Here is a 24,070-nt window from a genome sequence, read left to right as displayed (position 1 = left end):
CCTCAAGGCTCTGGATGCTGCAGGGCTGTCCTGGGTGACATGCATCTGCAGCATCGCGTGGACATCGGGGGCAGTGCCTATGGATTGGCATCGGTCTGTCATGGTGAAGAAGGAGCTGAGCCAAAAGGCAAAGCTCTCGATTTACCAGTCGATCTACGTTCCTACCCTCACCTATGGTCATGAGCTGTGGGTAGTGACCAAAAGAACGAGGTCGCGAATACAAGCGGCCGAAATGAGTTTCCTCCGCAGGGTGGCTGGGCTCTCCCTTAGAGATAGGCTGAGGAGCTCGGTCATTCGGGAGAGACTCAGACTAGAGTCGCCGCTCCTCCGAGATTGAGAGGAGCCAGATGAGGTGGCTCGGGAATCTGGTCATGCCTCCTGGATGCCTCCCTGGTGAGGTGTTCCGGGCATGTCCCACTGGGAGGAGGCCCCGGGGAAGACCCAGGACACGCTGGAGAGACTATGTATCTCAGCTGGCCTGGGAACGCATCGGGATTCCCCCGGAGGAGCTGGATGAAGTGGCCGGGGAAAGGGAAGTCTGGGCTTAGAGGAATGTCTTATGAGGAGATGTTAGCTGAGCTGAATCTGTTTAGCCTCAAGCAAAGGAGACTAAGGGGGGACATGATCCAGATATATAAGATTCCAACAGGTCTGAATGCTGTTTGGCCAAATGGCTATTTCAATATTAGTTTAAATAACAGAACTCGTGGCCATAATTGGAAATTAGCGGGAGAACGTCTTAAAACGAACTTGAGGAAGCACTTCTTTACACAGGGTATAAAGAAGTATGGAATAGTCTTCTTGCTAGTGTAGCGCAAGCTAAAACCCTGAGTTCCTTTAAATCAGAGCTAGATAAGATTTTAAAAACTCTGAGCTACTAGTTAAGTTCTCCCCAAATGAGCTTGATGGGCCGAATGGCCTCCTCTCATTTCTAATTTACTTATGTTCTTATTTTAAAAGACAAGTTTTTACAGTAGCAATAAAAATTAGAAAACAAGTGATATTTTGTAATTTAAAAGTTACTGTTTATCCGACTTCGCAGTTATCCATAAATTGAAGCGATGTAGTTTAATTTCAATGTTTCCTCAGTGAAAACACTCTCACATGACAAAATAAAAGGCTGCAATCCTCAATCAGTGCAAACAAAACCCAGACATGTGCTCTTGTTTATGGGAGTTTTCATGTGTTTTCTTGACCCAGTAACAACTGCAGGATTAAAAGTGTCGTTATCATATGAATACTGCTACTTGCAAATGGGTGGACGATCAGGACTGCTTTGTGACTCAGACACTCGAGTCAACACACTAAGAAAATTGAATTATTGTGTTAGTCCGACTAAAACCGGACTTTAAATGCTTATAAAGATGTTAGTCCGACAGAAATCGTACTAAATCGAATTTCTCGTAGTCAGACTAAGACACCCAGATAATGCGATTGGGAATCGATTTACTCCAGCTCAATCAGACTGAAACTGGCCTAGGTGCTCTCTGCATGCTCCATAGTTTCCCCCCTGGGCTTTGACCCAAAAGTAACAGAAGAACCCAGTACACAGAAGAAGCATGGAGCATAGTAGAGGACTGGACGACATGCAATATTAATACCAGCATTGCACGTTGTCCACATCCAATTCTTACATCGCTAGTCAGCTAGAATAAGATCAGGTTTTTCTTACTCTTCCTTAGCAACTTTGGTACAGATATAATAGTGCAGGGAGTTGAAGTCTCGCAAAAATATTTTTACTCTATCGTAGGAAAAAAACCTAGCAAGTTTTGCAATTTTAATGATTATTCATTTTCAAGATTATCTAGTATGCGTTTAAAAAACAGATTAAAGTTTACCTTTGCTGCTTCTGCATGAGCACTGAATGCGTTCTCTGATACAATAATAATCATATTCAGCACTGCTGTTTAAATCACTCCTCCACTTGTTTCATAAATACCCCAAAGGACAGTAGTCTGATAAAATGGCATAGTCAAGTTTTAACCGTAGCTCAACTTAGCTGTGCATGTAAATGTACTGAGTGACTCTTGTTCTCTTTGTTCTCCTTACAAAGCGCTAAAAATATATTTAGTTTCTTCCTATATATATTTTAAAAGTGTTTTTATTGAATGTTTCTATGACAGTTTGACGAGATTTGCCTTTGATCCCATGGGGGAGGATCACTGACTCAGGGTTAAGTAGCGGTTTTTAGATACACCTGTATCATGGAGTGATACATCTGCTATGTCCAAGTGTGGTTAAACTCTGATATCAACACTCATAGAACACCACTTGTCCAATCAGATTTCTTGGTCAGAACTAACTGTTTATGTTGCTTTAACATGATGCATGTCAGCTTTTCGGCAAATACAGGCAACATCAGATGTGATACTCACAACTCTGCCTTCTCAGCCAAGCTGAGGAGCCTCTGTTCATCAAATTGGACCACCCCCCCAACATGGAGCAGCTCCAGCAGCACCTTAGGAAGAGAGAGCACACCACCAGCTGAGGGACAATGGTACCATATTTACAGAGAAACCAGGCTGGAGAGCACAAAGTGAACAAGTACAGATGCAGGAGGGCATTACTTGTTGTCTTTCTGTATGTCTGGAGTCATCATCAGGACTGCAGAGAAACTCCAAAACCTGCAGAACCAAGTTCAGAGTGTACACAGGTCACACCCTGCACAGACTTTCACATACACGTGCACACACACACCCCTGTCACTTCTTAACCTGGTCAAAGAGCTTCCTGTTGACAAACAGGGTGTTGTCAGGCTTGGCCAGCTGTCTTGCCAGGAAAGTGAACAGACAGCCCACCTGGGAGGGAGTGAAGTCCGAATTTTCCACCATGACCTGAGACACACACAGATTCACCCTCAGCACAAGTGACAGCATGTGGAATAATAAGCACTAACAAATCAACGGAGAAGGAGCCAAGTCTGGCAGACCACCAACACAGGAAGAAGTACACAAGCAAACACATCTACACTGAGTGGGCCAGGAGAAATGGGCCAGAAGATAAGTGTGGAGCACCTTCAGCAAAATGTCCACAATGCGCTGCTGATATTCTAAGGCCTGCTTGTCATTCTTAAAGTCCTCAAAAGTCTGGTGGAAGAGAAGAGACAATGAGAAGTAAAAAAAAACCACAAAAGGCAACAACTGTACTCAGTGCACCCTAGGTGGCTGAACGCAATACCCCACACGACTCCAGCTCACACTCAGTCTCATTTCTACTCCACCTTTCCTCACTCCAAAAGCATCATACCAAAGCGAGAACATTGAGGAACTCTCGCGTGTCAAAGTGTAGCAGAGTGTGGATGTAGGGGTACACCTCCTCCTCCTCAGGGACTTCGGCTGAGTGTAGGCGGATCAGGAATTCAAACACCTGCAGACACAACACAGGTAACACAGAGCACATAAACACACAAACAGCACAGGTAACATGAAGTACATAAACACCGACAGCATGTCTTGCAGGAAAACTATACTGTGTATCAAATATTCCATCCCATGTGTAACAGGCTCTGTAGTTCCTGAAATTCTGCACAGGGACAGGAGTGTATGGTACTCATGAAGCAATGGGGGGGGGCATATATTGAAGTATACAGAAAATTACTGTTATACTGCCAAAGCCTAGCATACTACCCTCAAAAGCCCATCATTATGTGACTTGTCTCAGTGTAATCAGGTCCACTGACCGGCACCTGTTCTTTCATGTGCCATGACTGACTTGGACTAGGGCTAAGTGTCATGCTTAAATTGCCCCATGACAAATGGCAAGTTTCACATGATAAATTTTGCCAACTGGCCCCTGAATTGCTAAAGTTTGAAAATGATCTGTCAAATACTTTCAGAGTTCATTGTATAAAATGTAATTTATTGCCTCCCTTTCCTTCCTTTGCTGCCACATAGCACTGCTACTTCATTTTTGATAAAATCTGCTTCAAAATTAAATCAAGGGATCTTATTCCATATAATGTTTTTCTGAAATAGGAATAAGATCCTCAAGTCCTATTTGATTTATCACATCCACAAGGATGTTGTCTGCTTTCACCCTTACCTTTACTGCCAGTAAATGGCATTCCTTCCATTCTGGGGCAATCGGTCTCAAAATTGATCATATCCAGTTGTTCAGTTTTTTGAGTTATCTTGCTAATGGGATCAGGTGGTAAAACTGCCATTTTCATGACATCACTATGTGGCATTGCATGAGTTTTGGTGTAATCTGTCTCAGAATTTCAACTCTTCAATTTCATCATCCAGACAATGTGTCTGCAAAGTCTGAAAAAGAACTCAAAAAGAATTTGACATATCTTGGTAAGGAGAAAGTGTCTGCAGCACTGGACTGTTTCGGGAATACAATTAGTGACATATCAGTGTGAAATGTTGAGGTTAACAGACACATGGTTGAATTATAAATGCCTCTGTAAGCAGTCAGTGCCTACCTGGTTTTTCACCAGTGGGAGTAGATCCTCTGGAATATCCCCAAGTGGGTAGGCTCGTCCTGCCAGGCAGCAACTGGCGGAAAGAAGGGAGACCAATATGAACAATGATGGTCCAACACAGGTGGACAAACTGGACATACAGGGGTGTGAGTGTCAAGGCAAGCGGATGAAGGTCCACACAGGTGGATATTGCAGCTTCTGTCCCAAGGTCATCTTGTCATCAGTCCCTCCTAGCACCTACTGCTTAACCACTGACCAAAAGCACCATGGGCCTTACCTTATATAAACCAACAGCTTGTTGCCCATTGTCACTTGTTCATCTGTAAGAAAGACAAGGACCCTGAGCTCATTCCAAGAAATGTCAGGGTACAAGCGAGATTTCAGCACGATGGCTTACCTGTGAGAGCCTTGCCCTCATGTAATGGTGGACCTATCATCTGGAAAAGTTTCTGCAGTAGAAGAAGAGAACAGCATGGTCAGCACTGGAGGACAACACGGAGCCTGGAAAAATACTCTGAAGCCCAAGTAGATGAGGGATTCATTTAACAGGCATTCCCACACTCAGTAATCCATTAACCCCCTGGGGCCTGAGGCCTTTTTTCCACTTTCGAGGTAGTCTGACATGCCTTGACATTTTAAAATATTTCACCTATCTAAAAAACATTTATCCCAAAGTGATACATTTGCTTTTGGGCCATTCCACCGAATGGGTGCCATTTCCGTCCCCAGGAAATTACATGTATAAATGTGCACAAAAAATAACTGTAAAATACATTTTATTATTAAGCATAGTGTCTTGTACATTGAACTAATTGTAAATTTAAGATATATAATTAAAAACATTAATAAAAACTACCTAGAACACTGAAAAAATAGCATTTGTTACCTGTCCCTGCTCTCTAACTATACACTTTACCTTGAAATATAATTATTAAAATCCTTCAGAGATTAAATTTTTTTTGCATTGTTGTGTGAATCCAAATCCCATCTATGCTTTGAAAATATTTTTTTCATAAGAAAACCATAATATTTAAGTTAAAATACACATTTTAGTTGTGTCCCTAGGTTTTCACTCAGTACTGTTACCCTAACACATTACCCAATCTGAAAAATTTGGAACATTCCACAAGTCACATGTTCAACAGGAAGTTGCATCTGTTGGATCTTCTGAAGGCCATGGGTAGATGAAAAGTAAGTTCCCTCCTTTTTTTCCCTCTATATTTGAAAAAATTGTAACTATGACTGAGGAGGTCAATCTCAATGTTCTGTCCTGATACCTAAATTAATTCTTGGATATTATCTGTTTATTTTTAAAATACAAATTTTTGGTAGATCACTAGAATGTGCTCAATGTTGTCATGCTATTAGTATAGTCACCATGTAGCTATATTTCATGTTTTTGCTAATTCTATACTAAAAACTCAGTCCTGTTACTTTCAGTCCTGTTACTCATATAAAGAGTAACAGGACTGAGTGCCAGTAACAGGAGTGAGTAGAGCCCTCTGGTTTATTGATTTATTAGTGTGAATATTAGTCAGTGTAATACTATTCAACTTTTAAGTTTTACAGTTGAAATTACTGAATTTGTTGAGATTTAAGATCAGTTTCACAATGTGGATACCATACTTACAGGGTGCCAATCCACCCCTAAGTGCTGCAGAAAAGCAGCGACGCTATCGTGCTCGACGTGATGCCGACCCAGAGAGGAGAGAAAGATATTTAGAGAAGGAACGAGAAAAATACAGGGAGGACCTAGAATCAGGCAGGAAGAAAAGGATCAATACTCTAAGTGAGAGAGAAAAGCGCAGAAGATGCAAAAAGTGGAGGGAAACATACCATAGAATTAAGGACAGGAAAGAGGCTCTACAACACCTCATCACCCCTGCACACAGTCCCCAGCTATCAGCAGCACAAGCTGTAGATCCACAACCAAGCACTTCCAGGTGTAGTTTATGAAATGGGTCAAGTGTCAAAGAAAATGTACAAGGGATGCAATAGGGCATGTGTGTGTGTTTGATGCAATGTAATAAAGTGTTGTGCATAGGGTTGCAAACCTTGGAGGCAGAAACCTCGAGCAGAACCAGACTCAAAAAAGACTTGATTGCATTACAGTATAAAATTCTGCTTATCAAGTCACAGAGATAATGCAACAGTGCATTTTAACAACTGCAGTGTGTTATTTAATGTGATGCACATGTGTGTTTTAGGCAACATAATCAAGGGCAGAGAAGAAGATAAAAAAAACAAAAGAATCTTCAGAAGCAAAATCAAGAATTACAGGTTCTGTTGAAGAAACTAACCCAAAAAACAGAAAAGTACAAAAAACAAGTAAAGCGCATGAAAAAGAATAATGCTTCTCCACGCACAAAAGTAAAAAGGCAGATGAGACAACTTCCACGTGCGGCCATTCAGAAGACTCTTTTGTTTCATGAGTCTACAGTATGTTACAAGACATCCGAAACAAATACACAGCAGCACAGGGGGAGAGGGAAAGGCAAATAATTTAAAAAATAATAATAACAGAAAGTTCAGAAAAAGTACATTCTGCAACGCTTGGCTCAAAATTCATTGGGCTTTTCAAAGAAAAGATGGAAAAATTAGAAAAATGGGAAAGTTAACTATACCTACCAGTGGAAGCAGAACAACAGGGTTGGAGATAGTTTGTTAAGCAGAGTGAGAGCTTTCTACTCAAGGGATGATGTTCATTCCTGTTACTTGATTATTTTTCTTAAAAAAAAATAAAGATAAACCACTTTTTTTCAATTATGTTTGGTCCATCATTTATCCATTTGTTTAATAAATTACATGATAAAAAATGTAATCAATTTCAGGTTTGGGTTTTCTTGAAAAGATAAAAATGGCTTTGCATCTTTTAGAAAAATACAACGTGCATGCATATATAGTGATTTTTTGGTCATAAATATCAATTATTTGAACATGTAGTCAACCATTTCTTTAAAATAAACACTTTCTTGAGGGAACCTCAAAGGAATTAGTTGACATTCTTTTAAACATTCTTTTTAAATGTCACATGAGTTTTGGTAACAGGACTGAGAAAAATGTAACCATCTTCGGCTTAGAAACCTTGTAAAAGATTAAATAAAGCTGCCTGAGATTGACCAATACACGTTTTGAATAGTTAAATATATGTGTTAGCTTCAGAGTTGAAAAAAGATAAAAAAATTAAGTTTAATTTGGAAGAGTTACAACAAGCAAATGGCACCCATTCGGTGGAATGGCCCTTTTATTCATCACAAACTCAGCACCAATAATCTGAGACCTCTTAGAATGTTATTATTCTATTTTTTGTTAAAATCAACTTTAAACATATACTTTTCAAAAACCTATTTTCAGACATGCTGAGAAATTGTAAAAAATCACATTATAGACATTTCTAGGTAAGACTTTTGAGCTCTGAAACTTATAGACACAGGGGTTGGCTACACATAGGTGAAAGTGACATTCTGAAATTTTATGTAGTTTGATTCCTAAAGTGTTAGTACTTTATAGTGACACTCTTTTTCTCAAAGTCAGTGGCCTTCAAAATGAATATTGATGAAATAGGTGTCCTCACACCTGTAGTAGTTTGCATGCTGTCAATGGCCCAGTCAGGAATGTCACTGCACCCCACACCCATCACTTTGGAAAGGCAGTTTGAAACGCAAGAAAAGTAGCAACAATAAAATCCCTTTCACAGTTTATTGATAGATGGAATGAAAAATGAAAAACTGTGACTATATAAATATAGAAAGCGATAAATATGATGCAGTGACTATTATTAATTATTATTAATTATTATTAACGCTCTGGGGACGAGGGCATCGTCGACCGCGTATCTTTCTCGTGTATTTCAGTTTATATCTCGCTGAAATCATTCTGTAGAATCATGAAAAAAACACTGACTAAATCCGTTATCTGTCTTCTTTTCAAAACTTCCATTGTCAGAAATATTAAAAGTTTTTCAAATTAGGTTAAATAGGCAAAAAGCAAATCGTGTCACCTTTCTTTGTTTTACTTGCGTCGGGAGCGTGTAGGACCGCTCTCAACGGAAGATCGCTATTCACGTTTTAAATACGCTGCGTTTGAATCGGCGACCACGTGATTGCAGGCACACAGGCTTAGCCCACTGAGCTATGAACACAGGTATGAGCTTCGCTGCTGAAAGTGGCAACACTGGCGCAAAGCTTCAGCGGCAGAGACGTATCCGTGTGCTATATTGTAGCCGATCAGTGTAAACACTACCCAGACATGTGCTCTTGTTTATTTCGGTCACAATGGGCATATTCACATATATTTCTTCACCCAATACTAACTGTCGGATTATCATGTTATTATCATGCGAATAGCGCGATTTGCAAGTGGGTGGGTGATCAGAGCCGCTTCGAGACGCAGACGCTTAAGTCAGTCACTCTTGTTCTTTCAATTCGTATCACGAAGCTGTAAAAATATATTTAGTTTCTACCTATATATATTTGAAAAGTAGACCGTCCAAAGTTTCTGAGGGTATTTTTAAAATGTGTATATGACAAAAACTCGCAGAGTTATTTAAACAGACTCGCGAGAATTCTGTCAGATCCCGCCCGCGGGATCACCGACCCCAGGGGGTTAATAATGCTTGGGTCAGGCAGCTTGTCCGACATGCCCTGGTTCTACCTCTTACCTCCATAGGACTGATGTAATCATTCATCCCACTGTTGAAGACGTAGATCATGGCATCATAAAGCTGGTTCTCCCAGCAAGTCTGGACAACCTAGAAATCATGGATCACTCTTTACAGTCATACACGGAAGCTTGACAACAATGTGATTAAAGACCAAAGCACAATAAAATAAACCTGTTGGATATCCAAGCTGGTGATGTCCATGTGCACCAAGCAATTCTCCACGCTCTCCATCATGCCATTCTCCTGGAAGTGGCTCAGAAGATCCCGCATGACAGGCGCGGTCAGGCAGCCAATACGCTCGCTTAAAATATAGGGCTCCAGGGTCTCCAGGAAGATGCCCCTGGCCACAGAGTTCTCTGCCAGGCGGCCGTAGATCTGGCCAAAGAGTAAGTCCCTGGAGCACAAGTGAAAGAAATGTCAAAAGTGAAATGGAATGCTCCAGAATGCTCCTGAACTTCACATGCAAAACCTTCCTCCATTATCAACCTGGGAGCCCAGCAGGTGTTTGTGTGGCCTTCCCCAGGTCTGAAGTTCCCCTCTGAAGCTCATGGTCAAGAATTTACCATGAAGCCACTTTACCATCCATTCATCAAATCTCATTTCATGCCAATCATACTTACCTTCTCTGTAGCAACAGACAGTACTCCACCATGACAGGCACCATGTCCTTTACAGAAAAAGGACATACGGACACCATAATCACTATGGACACAGTGATTGGACAGAAAAGCACCGCTACAGCCAAATATGCATGCATCTGTACACCATTAACATTATTCAAAGGAAGACACAATACAGAAGATAGAGATACACTTTTGTCAAAGCCTACACCAGGCATCCTGATCAGTATAAGCCCAGAGCACCAGGCTGACGAATCAACGAGTCGAATACAGCTTCATCTTACCGAAACTGATATGATATGTGCTTTTAGAATCTTTAAGCACTCGGATAATAAGGAAAGCAAAAGAATAAGAAAGGATCAAAGAATTTCCAATGTATTGACTGCAGCGGACTCGTGGTACCTGGAAGTGCTGCTCCATCACCTGGATCTTGCCCTGTTCAGGACACCTCTTCAAGGAATGCTCTGCATACTGCAGAAGTATCTCCACCATCTTATTGGGAAAATACATAAGTGAACGACTAAAAACAGCACCTGCTTCTGCTGAACAGCTAAAAATTTCAAAACATAAAGATGATGTCATAAAAAACCTTGTCAGCCACCACACTCTTCTTCTTAGAGGAATCTCCAAATAATCCTGAAAATGGCAAGAAATATATCATTGTATAAACCACTCAACAGAAGAGGGAGGGATTTTCACCCACAGACTCAGAATCTGCACACGGCAGACAGGGAATGGATTCATACCCACGACGGCTTTGGCAGTGCCCTCATGGAACGACCATGCCAGGGAGAGCGCCTCCATAAACTTCTCCTGCTGTAGCAGGTAATCCACCCTCTGCCAGGAGAGCCAGTAGCACAGAAGTTGCTGTTGTCATTCATGTGGGCTTTTGAACCATTAGACAGACAGACAAAGGTCACCCACCTCTCGCCAGTTTCTCAGTGTCATCATGTGTACAGACTGAGGGGCAGAAACATCATCAGGTTAGACAAGAGACTGACTATGAAGTGCTGGTCAGAGGTGCTTTTCAGCAATGCAGACAGGATGGGGGTCTGCTCAGCATTACCTTGGTTCCAAGGTAAAAGATCTGAGTGCCATAGCAACAGACAGACTGGTAACATGCCCTCTCTCCAACCAGGGCCTGGAAAACATTAAGTACCGCGAATGCCATGTGTGAACATGGAGGAACATGCCAGCAAACATATCAGATAGGACATGCACAAGCCTAACCCCCAATCCCCCCAAAACCAGTAACCCTCTAACCCTCATCCCCCAAACACCAACCCCCCCCAAACCTCCAACCCGTAAACTACCTGAACCCCCTGAACTCTCAACCCCCAAACTGCCATCCCCCCAAAACCCCAACTCCCCCAACCCCCCAAAACCACCTCAACCCCCATACTTCCTTAACCCCCTAATCCAAAACAAAGAAGCACATGAACCTACTTCCAGTTTGGACACGAATTACATGACATGACTCACCAAAGCTTGGCTCACATTACCCCCGGTGGCAAGAGACTTGAAATGGCTGCTGTTGTAAACCAGCTGTACTTCAGACAGGTCCAAAGTTTCTAGTTCCACCTGACTGGGCCGGTCGACAACATGGAGCCGTTCCCCACTGTCTAGTAGAACCAGGGTCCGTGAGTTGATCCACTGAGAAAGAAACAAGCACAGAGAAAGGACACAACTTTTAGCATGTGTTAGTCTGCTCAGAGTATTTCAGTCCTCTATCCCTAGAGGGCAGTATGAGAAGATGCAGGCTGCATTTCGCTGCCTTTTCCCAACTGTACTGGCACCTCACCGTTAGACTAATGAGGTCACAGTTCAAGTGCAGTTGTCTCTGTTTGATGACATGGATCGTTCCCAACTCATCCTTCTTTACCTGGTTATAAATACAAAAACCAAGTTAACAGGTAAAAATATGAGTGACATTATATAGATATTGACCTTTCCCATCTTGATCCTCATAGCCATTGTGATTTACCTTATTTGTTAACTAGGTGTGACAGATTTTATTTAAATGTGTTACAGGATTCAAACTGGGAGAACACGATGTTACCTCAAGACTATAAATTTCAGCCATTCTTAGATGGAAAAACACACATTGATAAAATATTCCCTTTATTTGCCTCCAAATTCCCCTGTGCCCCTGACCAAGATCAAAGGTTACAAGTATGGATGGATGTATGGATGGATGGATTGCCAAACTATTACAGACTCCTGTAGGATCACACATGCACATATCACAGGGCCTAAATTCCAGGTGGCCTGAGACAAGGCCGAGCCTGGTACGAGAGGCACCAAAGGGGGGTTACACACATAAACACACACACACAGATAACATGGGAGCCCAGCACTCCAACTTTTATTGGCCAAAGATTTAGGGACCTACAGACAAGCAGAGTGGACTTCACGGACAGGGGTCCCTCGACTTGGCACACAACCCCCTCCCCATACATTCTGCCTTACATTTCACTCACCCAACAGACAAACACCCTAAAGGAAGTTTCATTTAAGTTTGGCTTTTGTATACCCTGTATATTGATTTACTCACGACTACTAGTCTCAATATACAGATAGGTTATGTTTGTATGTGTCCTTAGACAATCTTAGTGTTTTGTGTGCCACCCTTGTAACCATGTTCACGGAGTATCACCTATTTTACCCCTTTACACTTGAACACGTATAAATTTAAATAAATAGATAGGTATAGCTACCATTGTATATATGTTCTCATGGTATACCAGAAGAATCTGGAAAGTGAGTGTAAACAATGTGTCCTAACTTTTAGAGAGAGTTCTTTGTTAAAACCCCCCCTTCTCTTCCAACATTCCTTTGTGGTCCTTATCTGATCTTGGTGGACCTCACCAAGTTTCTTTCTACCATTCTATGTTAAAAGAACTGAATTAAGGTGTATCTTATCCATTCTGGAGAAGATGAATTGGCACAAGCCACACCAAACAAAATATGTTGTTTCCAGATGTGCAACTTATATTGATATTACCACAAACTAACGGCCACGCCTATCTATGGATAAGATGTGCTGTTTGTAATAGGAATATTCGATGTAATATCCGCACAAAGTGTAACATCTGTTGAGGTGCAACCCAAACCCCCTGTATCCTATACTGATGTGAATCAGTCACATAGATACAATAATTAATTGTTTAATCTATTAATGCAGATGGTATGAGGTATGTACCTGTGAAGCTGGTATGGCATGTTTGGTATCAAACTGATTGTTAATCACCCCTGATTCCAAATCTGGTCAGTGATTACCATAAAAGTGGATGTATCAAAAGTTATAACAGCTTAATGAAAATCATCAGTAAAGGTAGAATCAGGCGGGCCATAAATCCCAACAGGACTGATACAGACCCCCTTCCGAAAGCCCGCCAAATGGATGGCCAGCCATTGGGCCAGGAGTCGAATTCCTGGTCATCCCTATTCATGGACTTTACAGCATAAAAATCCTGGCACCTCAGAACAAAGGCGAGCAGAACAACCGCCAGCCAGCGCAGAGAATAACCGCCAGCCCGAAGGAGAACATCAGCCCGGGAGGAGAGAAGCCCACAAGAAGCCCTCCGGTGAAGGCCCAGCTTAACAGAGAACAGCACCTAAGACAAAGCTTCACCAGGAGAGAGAATCTAAAGGGACTCCACTCCACTGCTCCAAACGCCACGCCTTCCTGAGTGCCATCAGCTCAGCAGCTCTGCCATCAACTGCCAAGACCACCCTCCCCACTCTTCAACCAAGTAAACCAACTTCCTTTCATTCTAACAACTTAAGCTGTTCTGTTTAACCTGCTATAAGACTTTAGGGTCGTGTTTCCACAAACTATGCTTGCTTTGCAGAACAGTATTTCCCATTTAAGGTTACTCATTTAAATCCGGTCATTGCATTTTCATAATTACATCGTTTGTTTTATTCCGTTATTTCGTGTTTGTTGTTTGTGTTAGGTGTAATGTCTGTCTTATGTTAGTTGTAGTGTTAGTTAGGAATAAATGCATGTCTTTTACACAACTTCAGCCTCCGTCATTGAGTACTCACACTAAGTTCCTGCCTCTGTGCGATCTTGCTACACGCTCTGAACCTCAAACTCGCCTGAAACATCGCGAGACTCTCTCTCATTGGCCGTGAGGGGAGCTTCGCTACCAATCGTGTACATTACCTGGTGATGCAGCTCGCTGGACGAGCCTTCTAACCCAGGTTACTAAGCGATACTGGTAATTAGTGAATCCCATTTAAGTCTCACATTAACAGACTCACAGGGATACCGCAATTGAGTTTGGAGGAGCCGACCATTCGGCATAACAATTGATTAATAATCAGCATTAAATAATAATTAATTAAACTTTAATTAATTCAAACATATTGGTGGAGAATATAAAAATTTATTTGAGCTATTAATTCCTACATTATTGGTGGAGAATGCGGGCACAAGGTTCAAACTTTTTGTGAGCACACAATTTAAACTTTTTATGACCGAACGTGCAGTTGAATAAGCGCTACTGTGAACAGGTTGCAAAGTTGAGGATTAATTGCACTCACGGCAGTCCGAAGGCATTTAAGATGGATTATACGGGCTTATTATTTTTTATTTCTATTATTAGTAGTTATTTTCTTTTGTTTTAATTTTCGGTTATTTTATTTTAGGTTTCATTCGTTTTAAACTGCAGTAAACTTAAACCCTATATCTGACGAGATTCTCAGGTATAGCGCGTTGTTTCCAGGATAGATTCGGACGAGTTTCTCCGTTTCTATATATCCTGGCAGAGATCTCTCTCTCTATTAGCGAACAGAAATTCTTGTTACGAGTTCTAACCTGAATTGTGTTGCGCTTGTACTCCCTGAGATAAGACCGATAGCTACCTATCAGGATCTTTCTCGTATGTGTGTGCCTGCTTTAGACAAAGCAAGTTTAACACCGCTTTGCGCTGTGAGCCAAGTATGTGTGTTATTTAGAATTTGGGAGTCTCCAGTGCTTGAGACCCGCCATGGTTAAGCACCATTTGCGACGAGATATAGTGCACTCGCTATTTAGATCTGTCGCCGTAACGCGAGCGCTGTCTCGCTTCAGCAATCGTTTTAAGGGGTTTTAAAACTGCGCAAGACGCAGAAGTTAGCCGCAAGCGGCGTGTGCATACTTTAAAAGTGTATGTCACTCATCTAGCGTCGGCAATCGCCTAGCAACTGTCTTGGTTACGAGGGCAGTCAGCGAATGCCACTCTAACCACTTAAAGGTCAGAGCCCTGAAGGCCTGCCTGACGCCATTTGTTTTTTTTTCTGGGTCACCAGTGACCCCACCCCTTAGGCTCACGTACCTGGGACTAGAGCTTAGATCGGGCCCAAAAAATTAAACCCGACCCTACCCGAGCCCGTGCACCTTGTGTCCGAGCCCGACCCGGTCCGACACATTAACTGTAATTATGAGCCCGAGCCCGATTTAAACCCGACTATTTTTTAATACGTGAGCCGTTGTAACAGACGTTCTCAACTACAATTCTAAGTTGTTTGAACTACAGAAATTAGTTTAGATTTATCTTAATGAAAAATGCAACAAGGACGAAGCATGTAAACTGCATTGTTTGTTTATTCAGAATGGATTTTTGAGACACGTTTAGAAGAAAAGCACGTTTTCACTTATCCAGTTCGCTTGCTGCTGGAACCAGTTTGTGTGCTCGGCATCGAACTTTAAGTAAAGGGTTAAGAAAAAGGTTAAATCCTTCCATAAGCATCCAACGAGGTATGTGTTAATTCAGTTTTAGTTAAGTTTGTTGTATTTAGCCATGTAAATGTAAATGCTAACTGAGGTTCATGTTAACTGTATATGAATTCTCTAAGCTGTCTTTATTGTTATTTATGTTTATATTTCATTTGAATTTCAATGTTTGTTAGCTAATATTGTAAGTAAATGTGCTTGATTTTGTGTTTCCGTATCTGTATTTAGTTCTCACGACTGCCATGATGGTGATAATAACGAAGCCACTGTCTTTCGAATAAACCGTCGGCTCAGTTAAATGCAAAGGACTCTTGTGCTCGTGTCTTACGGGAGGGAGCTACATTTATAATTATGGCATAGCTCTCCACCCAATTAGGCTAATTAAGTAATGATTAAAAAAAAAAAAAAACCACACTCAAATGCTTGATCATGGCCCCGCCCAGCCCGGCCCGGCCCGGCCCGAAGATAGTGGCAGGAAATATCGGCCCGACCCGGCCCACGGGTCGGGTCGGGTCGGGTCTGGGCTCGGGCTCGGGCAGAGAATCTAAACTCTACCTGGGACCCCCCCCCCCCCCCACAAAGGGAGCAACGTCCCATTGAGCCTCTAGTGGTCAGGCATAGAACTACCACTCCATTTCAAAAGTGCGCCTCTAGTGGTCAGGCATAGAACTACTACTCCATTTCGAAATTGCGCCTCTAGTGGTCAGGCATAGAACCACCACTCCATTTCGAAATTGCGCCTCTAGTGGTTAGGCATTGAACTACCACTCCATTTCGAAATTGCGTCTCTAGTGGTCAGCCATAGTAGTATAACAACATCTGAGTTGGGTCTCTAGTGGTCAACACCGGTAATACCAACACACATAATTGGACACACAGGTTCTTGCCTGAAAGCAGGAATCAACTTCACAGACCAAATCAATTAGATCACAACACATTAACATCTAATTAGGTTATTGCTGCATAACTAATTGATGTTTACAATTAAACAATAAGAAACAATTCATTTGGTTTGATTTCTGTTTTACCTTTTTGATTAATTTTAGGTTTTACTTCATTTTATGCTTTCATTCACTCTCTCTCCCCCAACAAGGAGACTTGCATAGAAGTTCAACCATTATTAATAACAGTAAACCAGTTACACATCAGGGAGGCATTGAGGTTTTGGACGTGATCGGTTGAGCTTTTCCTGTGCTGAGTGCTTACCATTCGCTCTCTGTTGGTTGAGCTTACCTGTGGCTCTGCTGTCACTGCTTACGATCGTACAGTTTGTCAGAACCGAAGGGAAGTTCTCAGCAATTGGACGCCCAAAAGCGCGCCAGCTGGGCTGCACCCCCTGACTCATTAAGGGCAAGGTTGGCAGGTATCTCGGGAGGTCATTACAAGTTTGAGCAGGACCTCGTCTAGGGCGAAGTTCAGGAGAACAGCCCTAGCTTGGACTCTCAATCGGTTGGGTGACACCCGAGTGCCGTTGCGCCGTCTCTTGTTCGAGTCAGGGCCAAAAGTGTGCCCGATAAGCTGAGCCCCACCTGGGTTGTTTCAGTTGTGCGTACAGAACACCCCCTTCCAAGTTGACATTGCTGGGGATCGGGGGAGTGGGAGCTGGACTTGGGCCTGCTTGGCTGGGATTGAGCTTGTGGGACGTGCCCTAAACAGGAGGGACACCTGACAACGTTCAAACCTCTCTAACTGCATGACTAGCTTAACACCGCAACACCTCATATAGGGACAAATAAAGCAGAACCTGCTAGTGGTCCCCCTTCTGGTCAAAGCGGAGTTGTACGACAGAGCCCAACCCAGGGATAATCTGATCTGCAACAGCAAGCTACATTTGAATGCAGTCCCATTGGTTTGAAGCTGTTATTTCTCATTTCCTGTTCCCAACTTCTCCTGTGGTCTTCTGACACTGTCAGTAGCCACAGATCTGCAATTTCCAGGATAAGGCTTTATCCTTTCCCCCTCACTAGGGCATCTCTCAGGCCCTAGAGTAACTCACACTGTTCTAACCTGCAACAACTTCTCCCAGGGAACAATTTTGATTTGTTTATTTTGTCGTGGGTAACTATTCCTGTGGTTCACTACACCCTTTCAGTTACCCATTGACAGGCCCCAGTTCTACTTTATTTTATTTTGTTGGCTTAATTTGTTCGCCCAGATTTAGGTGTTAGGCCTCCCACCTTGGCAACACCCAGCCTGAGTATAACAGATTTCTGCGATCACCCTCCAGTTGACCGAGTCACCATGACCCACAGAGAAAGCCCACTGGACCAGTGGAAAGATTTTGGTATCTGGTCTGAAGATGTGACTCCCAACTTGCCGCCCGGTCATGTCAATCTCACATGGTCCAAAGAAGCTGACCAAATTGAGGACGACATTGCCGAACTTATGGACATGCCACCCACTCAGAAAAGCGGGAGTAAAGAGCTAACCAAAATACTCGGCTCCCTCGCACACAAACTACTAGCCAGGCTGAAGATGAATGAAGAGGGAACGTCCCGTCTCCAGCAAAGGGTGCAAGCACTCCAACAGCAGGAGAAAAACACCCAACGACTACTGGCAGAGGCACAGAGAGATGCCGCCCAGGCCCAGCATCACATTGGGAATCTGGAGCAAGAACTCCAAAAGAGATGCTCTCCACCCCATGAGGAGGAGGAGGAGACGGAAGAAGGTGAAATGCCTCACACCAGCAAAAAGCTTCAACATGCCCTGGAAGAGCTCAGAGCTGAAGCTGACCAGCAAAAACAGCAAGCCAGAGCCACCAGAGAAAACCTCGAAGCCAGACTGGACCAGGCCGACACCCTGCTGGACAGAGCCCACGCGGAGCTCAAGAAAAAGGATGGTCGGATCCAGGCCCTGGAAAACCATCTGGACGAGGCACAGAGACGTCTGCACAAGATGAATCACCAACTGATCAGCTCCCAGGAACAGCTCACCGATGCCAGGATGAAACATCGGGCGGACGCAGAAGAGATTGACCGGGTGAGACAGGAATTGAAGCAAGCATATGAGGTGAAGTCGGAATTCAAGGCACCCTACGAATCAGCGATGGGACCGACGTCATCTCTAACAGTGCGGTCGCTCCCAAGGCACACAGGGATCTCTCATCGGGATGAGGTAACTCCCTGCCCCTCACCAGACCTTGAGGAACCAAGAACCCAGAAGGTCTCTCTCAGATGGAACAGGCCTACCGAAGCGAACGTTACACCAGCACCGGGTTACCACAAAGGAGCTTGATAAAGTAGCTCAGAATATCAACACGTTCACCCCGAATCCCAGAGGAGGCCACGACATTCACGCCTACCTCCAGGACATCGACTTCCACCTCCAAAGACTGGACAATGTGACCAATGAGGACAGAGTCTACCTCATCAGGATCACATCTAGTCTGGAGCTCCGCAGCTTCCTGGATCGACAGCCCAGTCGAATCAAGGCCGACTCCAAGCTGCTACACGAAGCACTGACTCGGGAGTTTGCTGATCCTGAGTCAGAACAAGGTATCACCGTCGCCTTCGATGTTAAACAGAACAGACAAGAAGCTCCCCAAGCCTACTACAATCGCCTTCGTCGGGCATATTTTGGGTCCAGAAATGAGCCAGACATGGAAGAAGAGGCAAACTTCAAGGCTTTCTTCCTTCGGAACCTCCACCCAACCATTAACCACTACCAGGGGCTCTTGGCTTGTCCCTGCACCATGACAAGTCAACAACTGCGAGACCTGGCGATCAAGGCGTACCACAAACAAAGAGCAGCAGCCGAGAAGGCAACCAAGGCTCCGGCAGTGCTGAACCTTGGCACTACAGATCCCAAACTAGCGTTGGAAGGTGGCCACCCTCCTCATCAACCACCAATCCATGACCGAGGTTGGAGAGCAGCAAGCCACAGTGAGCGTTACCCTGGTGCGCTCCCACAGAAGTCAAAGACTCAGCCAGACTGGTGGGAGACACGGCGCTATCCTAACAAGGGTAAGCTAAGACCAATGGAGCGATGGAACAAGCGGAGAGACCAACAGGGAAACCAGTTTCCTAAGCCAAGCTCTCCCCCAAGTTCCCGACGGAATCCACCACGGAACTGGCAAGACAGAAGGAGAGGTTACGATCCAGACTCGAGGCCAGGACGAACCAAGGAAGAAGAGGAGTCTAATCTACTACAGTTGCTGCGTGATTTCTTTACTCAGCATCCCCTCAAGAGTCAAGAGGACTTTCAGAAGAAAGATCCAAAATGACTAAGACAGAAGCACAAATCACGCAGGACCCCACAACCCTCACCTGAACCCACACCAGACAATGCCTACAAACTCCCTCAGAGGTAGAGTTTAGATTCTCTGCCCGAGCCCGAGCCCAGACCCGACCCGACCCGACCCGTGGGCCGGGTCGGGCCGATATTTCCTGCCACTATCTTCGGGCCGGGCCGGGCCGGGCCGGGCCGGGCCATGATCAAGCATTTGTGTGTTTTTTTTTTAAATCATTACTTAATTAGCCTAATTGGGTGGAGAGCTATGCCATAATTATAAATGTAGCTCCCTCCCGTAAGACACGAGCACAAGAGTCCTTTGCATTTAACTGAGCCGACGGTTTATTCGAAAGACAGTGGCTTCGTTATTATCACCATCATGGCAGACGTGAGAACTAAATACAGATACGGAAACACAAAATCAAGCACATTTACTTACAATATTAGCTAACAAACATTGAAATTCAAATGAAATATAAACATAAATAACAATAAAGACAGCTTAGAGAATTCATATACAGTTAACACGAACCTCAGTTAGCATTTACATTTACATGGCTAAATACAACAAACTTAACTAAAACTTAATTAACACATACCTCGTTGGCTGCTTACGGAAGGATTTAACCTTTTTCTTAACCCTTTACTTAAAGTTCGATGCCGAGCACACAAACTGGTTCCAGCAGCAAGCGAACTGGATAAGTGAAAACGTGCTTTTCTTCTAAACGTGTCTCAAAAATCCATTCTGAATAAACAAACAATGCAGTTTACATGCTTCGTCCTTGTTGCATTTTTCATTAAGATAAATCTAAACTAATTTCTGTAGTTCAAACAACTTAGAATTGTAGTTGAGAACGTCTGTTACAACGGCTCACGTATTAAAAAATAGTCGGGTTTAAATCGGGCTCGGGCTCATAATTACAGTTAATGTGTCGGACCGGGTCGGGCTCGGACACAAGGTGCACGGGCTCGGGTAGGGTCGGGTTTAATTTTTTGGGCCCGATCTAAGCTCTACTCAGAGGTCAGCCCCAAATGACACTCAACAGTCATCGGCCTTCCCTACCAGAGATATTGGAACAACTGAAGAAGTCCCACCTCAACCAGAAAGTGCTACTGACTCATGCCCAGTAAGAGCACCTGATGTTGCCGTCACCAACACAGAGCTTGATCAAGGGGATGAGCCCCCACCAGTGCCCGGCAGCACTGTCCTGGTTGTGTGCCTTGACTCAGAACACCAGTCCGACTGTGGCGACGCCTCACCAATTCCTGGCCAGGCCCCTGTGCCACAGCTTCTGGGTGACCTGATGGAAAGGGGGGTAGCCAAGAAATTCTACCTTTCCATCACCCTGGAAGATGTTCTCACCCTCGAGGCCCTCATCGACACTGCAGCAGACATCACCCTCATGTCAGCCAGTCTCTTCTACCAGGTGCAGCACCTAGCCGCCCAGAAGAACAAAACCCTCCAGCCGAGGAAATGCTCTTTGGACGTGCAGGCATATTCACCAGTGGGCACCAGGATGGATCACATGATCCCCCTCAATTTGTCCATCGGCCCCATGAATGTAATGCACCCTGGAAGATGTTCTCACCCTTGAGTCCATTCCATTCCTCATTGGGAAAGATTTGCTGAACCGGTTCGAGCCATTGTTAGACTTCCAACGTCAGAAAATTTGGGCTCAAGTTAGAGAACCGCTGCCACTGTGGACACCTGACACAGCCACATGGGAATGTCAAACCCTGGCTGTCTCCTCAGCCCTCACTCCATACCATGGAGAGAACGCAGCTGGAGATCAGTGTCTTGACACAAGAGACCCATGCCAGCATCATGACTCCTTCCTGTGCAGGCAGGACCCTACCCTAGGATCCTTCTGCCCCAAGATCAGGAAAGGCATGTGGCCCCAAGGCATGGAAGTCACAGATGTGGTAATGACCATGGAAGTAGAAGAGTCACCAGTGACAAAAGGAACTGTATGTCACGTGGAGCTTGCTGATGACCAGCACCTGACAATCCATGCCATAACTGCCCAGCCTGACGCAGTACAGTCACCCAGCTGCCACAGCTATTCTCAGGAGGGACCAGCAGCACCCAACATTGTGGACACGCCCACACCAATGGAACTGTCGCGACACCACTACTTTGAGGAAAATGTCTGTCAAGACATGATCACCATTTATGTAGATGGGTGCGTATTCAAACATCAGGGGACCCTGAAAGTTGGAGCTGGCATTCTGTGGCTCAATGACGACCCTGTCCCACCACAACAGCTCAAGCTTGGTCCCCACACGTCACAGTACGCAGAGCTGGCAGCAATCTTAATCACCCTGGAGATGGCCTCCGAACGTGAAGTAAAGGACCTGCTGATCTGCAAAGACTTCAGCTATGCACGTCTCAGCTTCATGTGCCATCTCCCTCACTGGACACGAAATGGCTTCAAGACATCAGGGAACAAGCCAGTCAAACACCAAGACCTCCTGCACACGTGCGATGCTCTGATTACCACACGAAACACGCAGATTTAATGGAAGAAGGTTTGTGGTCATTCCAGACTCCCAGAACTGGACAAGACATTCAATGACCACACGGATGCACTCGCCAAAGCAGGACCACTGCACGGTGACTCATGGGAGTTTTGCTCCCTCCCACCCACCCATGCTGTCCAGGTCGTCACCCGCAGCCACAGCCGAGCACCTACCTCGATGCCAGAGGCCTCACTGCTGGAACTTTCCCCTCAGGTCTCCAACTCTGACATCATCTCCCTCCAGCCCACTGATGCTGTGCTCAACAAGGTCTGCGATCACCTCCGCGACCTCTCTGCTAACTCGATCTCCACAACTGATCAGGCATCCCTGCCTGACCTCCATCACCTGATCATGGCTTTACCCTTTCTTCATCTTGCCGAGGGCGTACCTCTTGATGTCCCTGATGCCCACACTTCACCACGGCTCGTGGTCCCTCAGGCACAAAGGGGGGTCATGCAACGGTACGCCCACGACAGACCCTGTGCAGGACACCGCAATGCCAAAACAACCTACGAGGCACTTAGTCAAGTAGCCTACTGGCCTAACATGCGACAGGATGTAACAGAATATGTGAAAGGATGTCTGGTCTGCTGCCAATTTCAACCAGCAAACCCAAACCACAAGGCACCTCTGCAGCGACGGGGTATCAATTTCCCATGGTCAGATCTACAGATTGACTGGGTAGGACCCCTGACGAGATCAGCTCGCGGAAACAAATACTTCCTCACAGTCACCTGTCAGTTCACTAAGTGGGTAGAATGCCTCCCAGCACCCAACGACACAGCCCAGACAACGGCATATCTGCTCACGAACCATGTGTTCTCCAGGTTTGGCCTCCCACTGAAAGTCAACTCAGACCGAGGCACCCACTTCACAGCCGAAGTGATGCAGGACATCTGGAAACTGTTGGGGATCAAAGCCCAGTTCCACATCAGCCACCATCCAATGGCATCCGGCCAAGTAGAACGAACCAACCGAACCGTCATCGGTATGCTCAAGAAATATGTGGCATCCAATCAGAAAGACTGGGATGTGAAATTGCCTCTGGTGCTCATGGCAATCAGAGTCCCACCCCACAAGTCCACAGGAGTGTCCCCCTTCGAACTGATGACAGGACGACAAATGACACTCCCTCTCCACCTACTCTACCAACCTGGTGACAACAATCTCATCACAGCCTACACCACACAACAATATCTGGACAGCCTGCACCAGCATTTGAGAGCTTCCTTTGCATTCGCCCAACAAAACCTGCAAAGAACCGCAGAGGGCAGGAAAGCCTACTATGACCAGAAAACCTCACAAGATGAACTCCAAGTGGGAGACAAAATCTGGTACTATAGGTTTGCGCAACCAAACTCAGCACAAAGACTTTCCAGGAAGCTTCTACCACGCTGGTCAGGACCACATGAGATCGTGGACAAACTGTCACCTGTGGCCTACCGAATCCGAACCAACAAAGGCACCCAAGAAACATGCCTCAAGTGGGTTCATCGGAATCAAATCAAGAAATACCAAGCCCAGAGAAAGCCTGAAACACCCACCAACCAGCCTTCTCAAGACGAAGCCAGCAGCTTGGAATAAACCACATTCCAACCAAAAGAAAGACATCTTGTCAGTCTGAAATCTCCTCAAACTCCCAACAAGAAAGACCAAAGAGAAAGGGAAGGAAAGATGGTCACAGATAGGGTAGACCAAGGTGGTGGACTTGACTACTGATATCTGGGTGACCTTGACGTTTTTTTGTTTAATTGTTTGTTTGTTTTGACAACTTTTCATTTTATTTGGTTGTTGTTTTTGGTAAGGACCTGGGGTGGCTCACGTGTGCCCGGGAAATTACTGAAGAGGATCCGGTTTTGCAATTTTCTTTGTCCCGTTTGTTTCTTTGC

The 24,070-nt window shown here is 44.6% G+C and overlaps 1 protein-coding gene across 1 annotated transcript in view; it reads right to left on the bottom strand.

Annotated features, from left to right (window-relative positions):
* Positions 1–24,070, bottom strand: part of vps8 (VPS8 subunit of CORVET complex) — a 48,713-nt gene that overhangs the window by 13,007 nt on the left and 11,636 nt on the right. Inside the window, exons 13-30 of the mRNA XM_072716620.1 lie at positions 11,511–11,591; positions 11,192–11,362; positions 10,776–10,850; positions 10,634–10,669; positions 10,456–10,546; positions 10,299–10,345; positions 10,112–10,201; positions 9,710–9,756; positions 9,261–9,483; positions 9,087–9,176; positions 4,824–4,875; positions 4,704–4,746; positions 4,427–4,499; positions 3,247–3,366; positions 3,015–3,086; positions 2,715–2,834; positions 2,568–2,624; positions 2,376–2,458 (exon numbers count right to left, since the gene is read on the bottom strand). Coding sequence (XP_072572721.1) covers positions 2,376–2,458; positions 2,568–2,624; positions 2,715–2,834; positions 3,015–3,086; positions 3,247–3,366; positions 4,427–4,499; positions 4,704–4,746; positions 4,824–4,875; positions 9,087–9,176; positions 9,261–9,483; positions 9,710–9,756; positions 10,112–10,201; positions 10,299–10,345; positions 10,456–10,546; positions 10,634–10,669; positions 10,776–10,850; positions 11,192–11,362; positions 11,511–11,591 — 1,571 coding nt within the window. The remainder of the gene's footprint in view (positions 1–2,375; positions 2,459–2,567; positions 2,625–2,714; positions 2,835–3,014; positions 3,087–3,246; positions 3,367–4,426; positions 4,500–4,703; positions 4,747–4,823; positions 4,876–9,086; positions 9,177–9,260; positions 9,484–9,709; positions 9,757–10,111; positions 10,202–10,298; positions 10,346–10,455; positions 10,547–10,633; positions 10,670–10,775; positions 10,851–11,191; positions 11,363–11,510; positions 11,592–24,070) is intronic.

The sequence above is a fragment of the Paramormyrops kingsleyae genome, chromosome 1 (genome assembly GCF_048594095.1).
Source record: "Paramormyrops kingsleyae isolate MSU_618 chromosome 1, PKINGS_0.4, whole genome shotgun sequence".
In the NCBI taxonomy this organism is placed as follows: Eukaryota; Metazoa; Chordata; class Actinopteri; order Osteoglossiformes; family Mormyridae; genus Paramormyrops; species Paramormyrops kingsleyae.
Note: the sequence above shows the minus strand (reverse complement) of the source record. Positions and strands in the feature narration are given on the sequence as shown.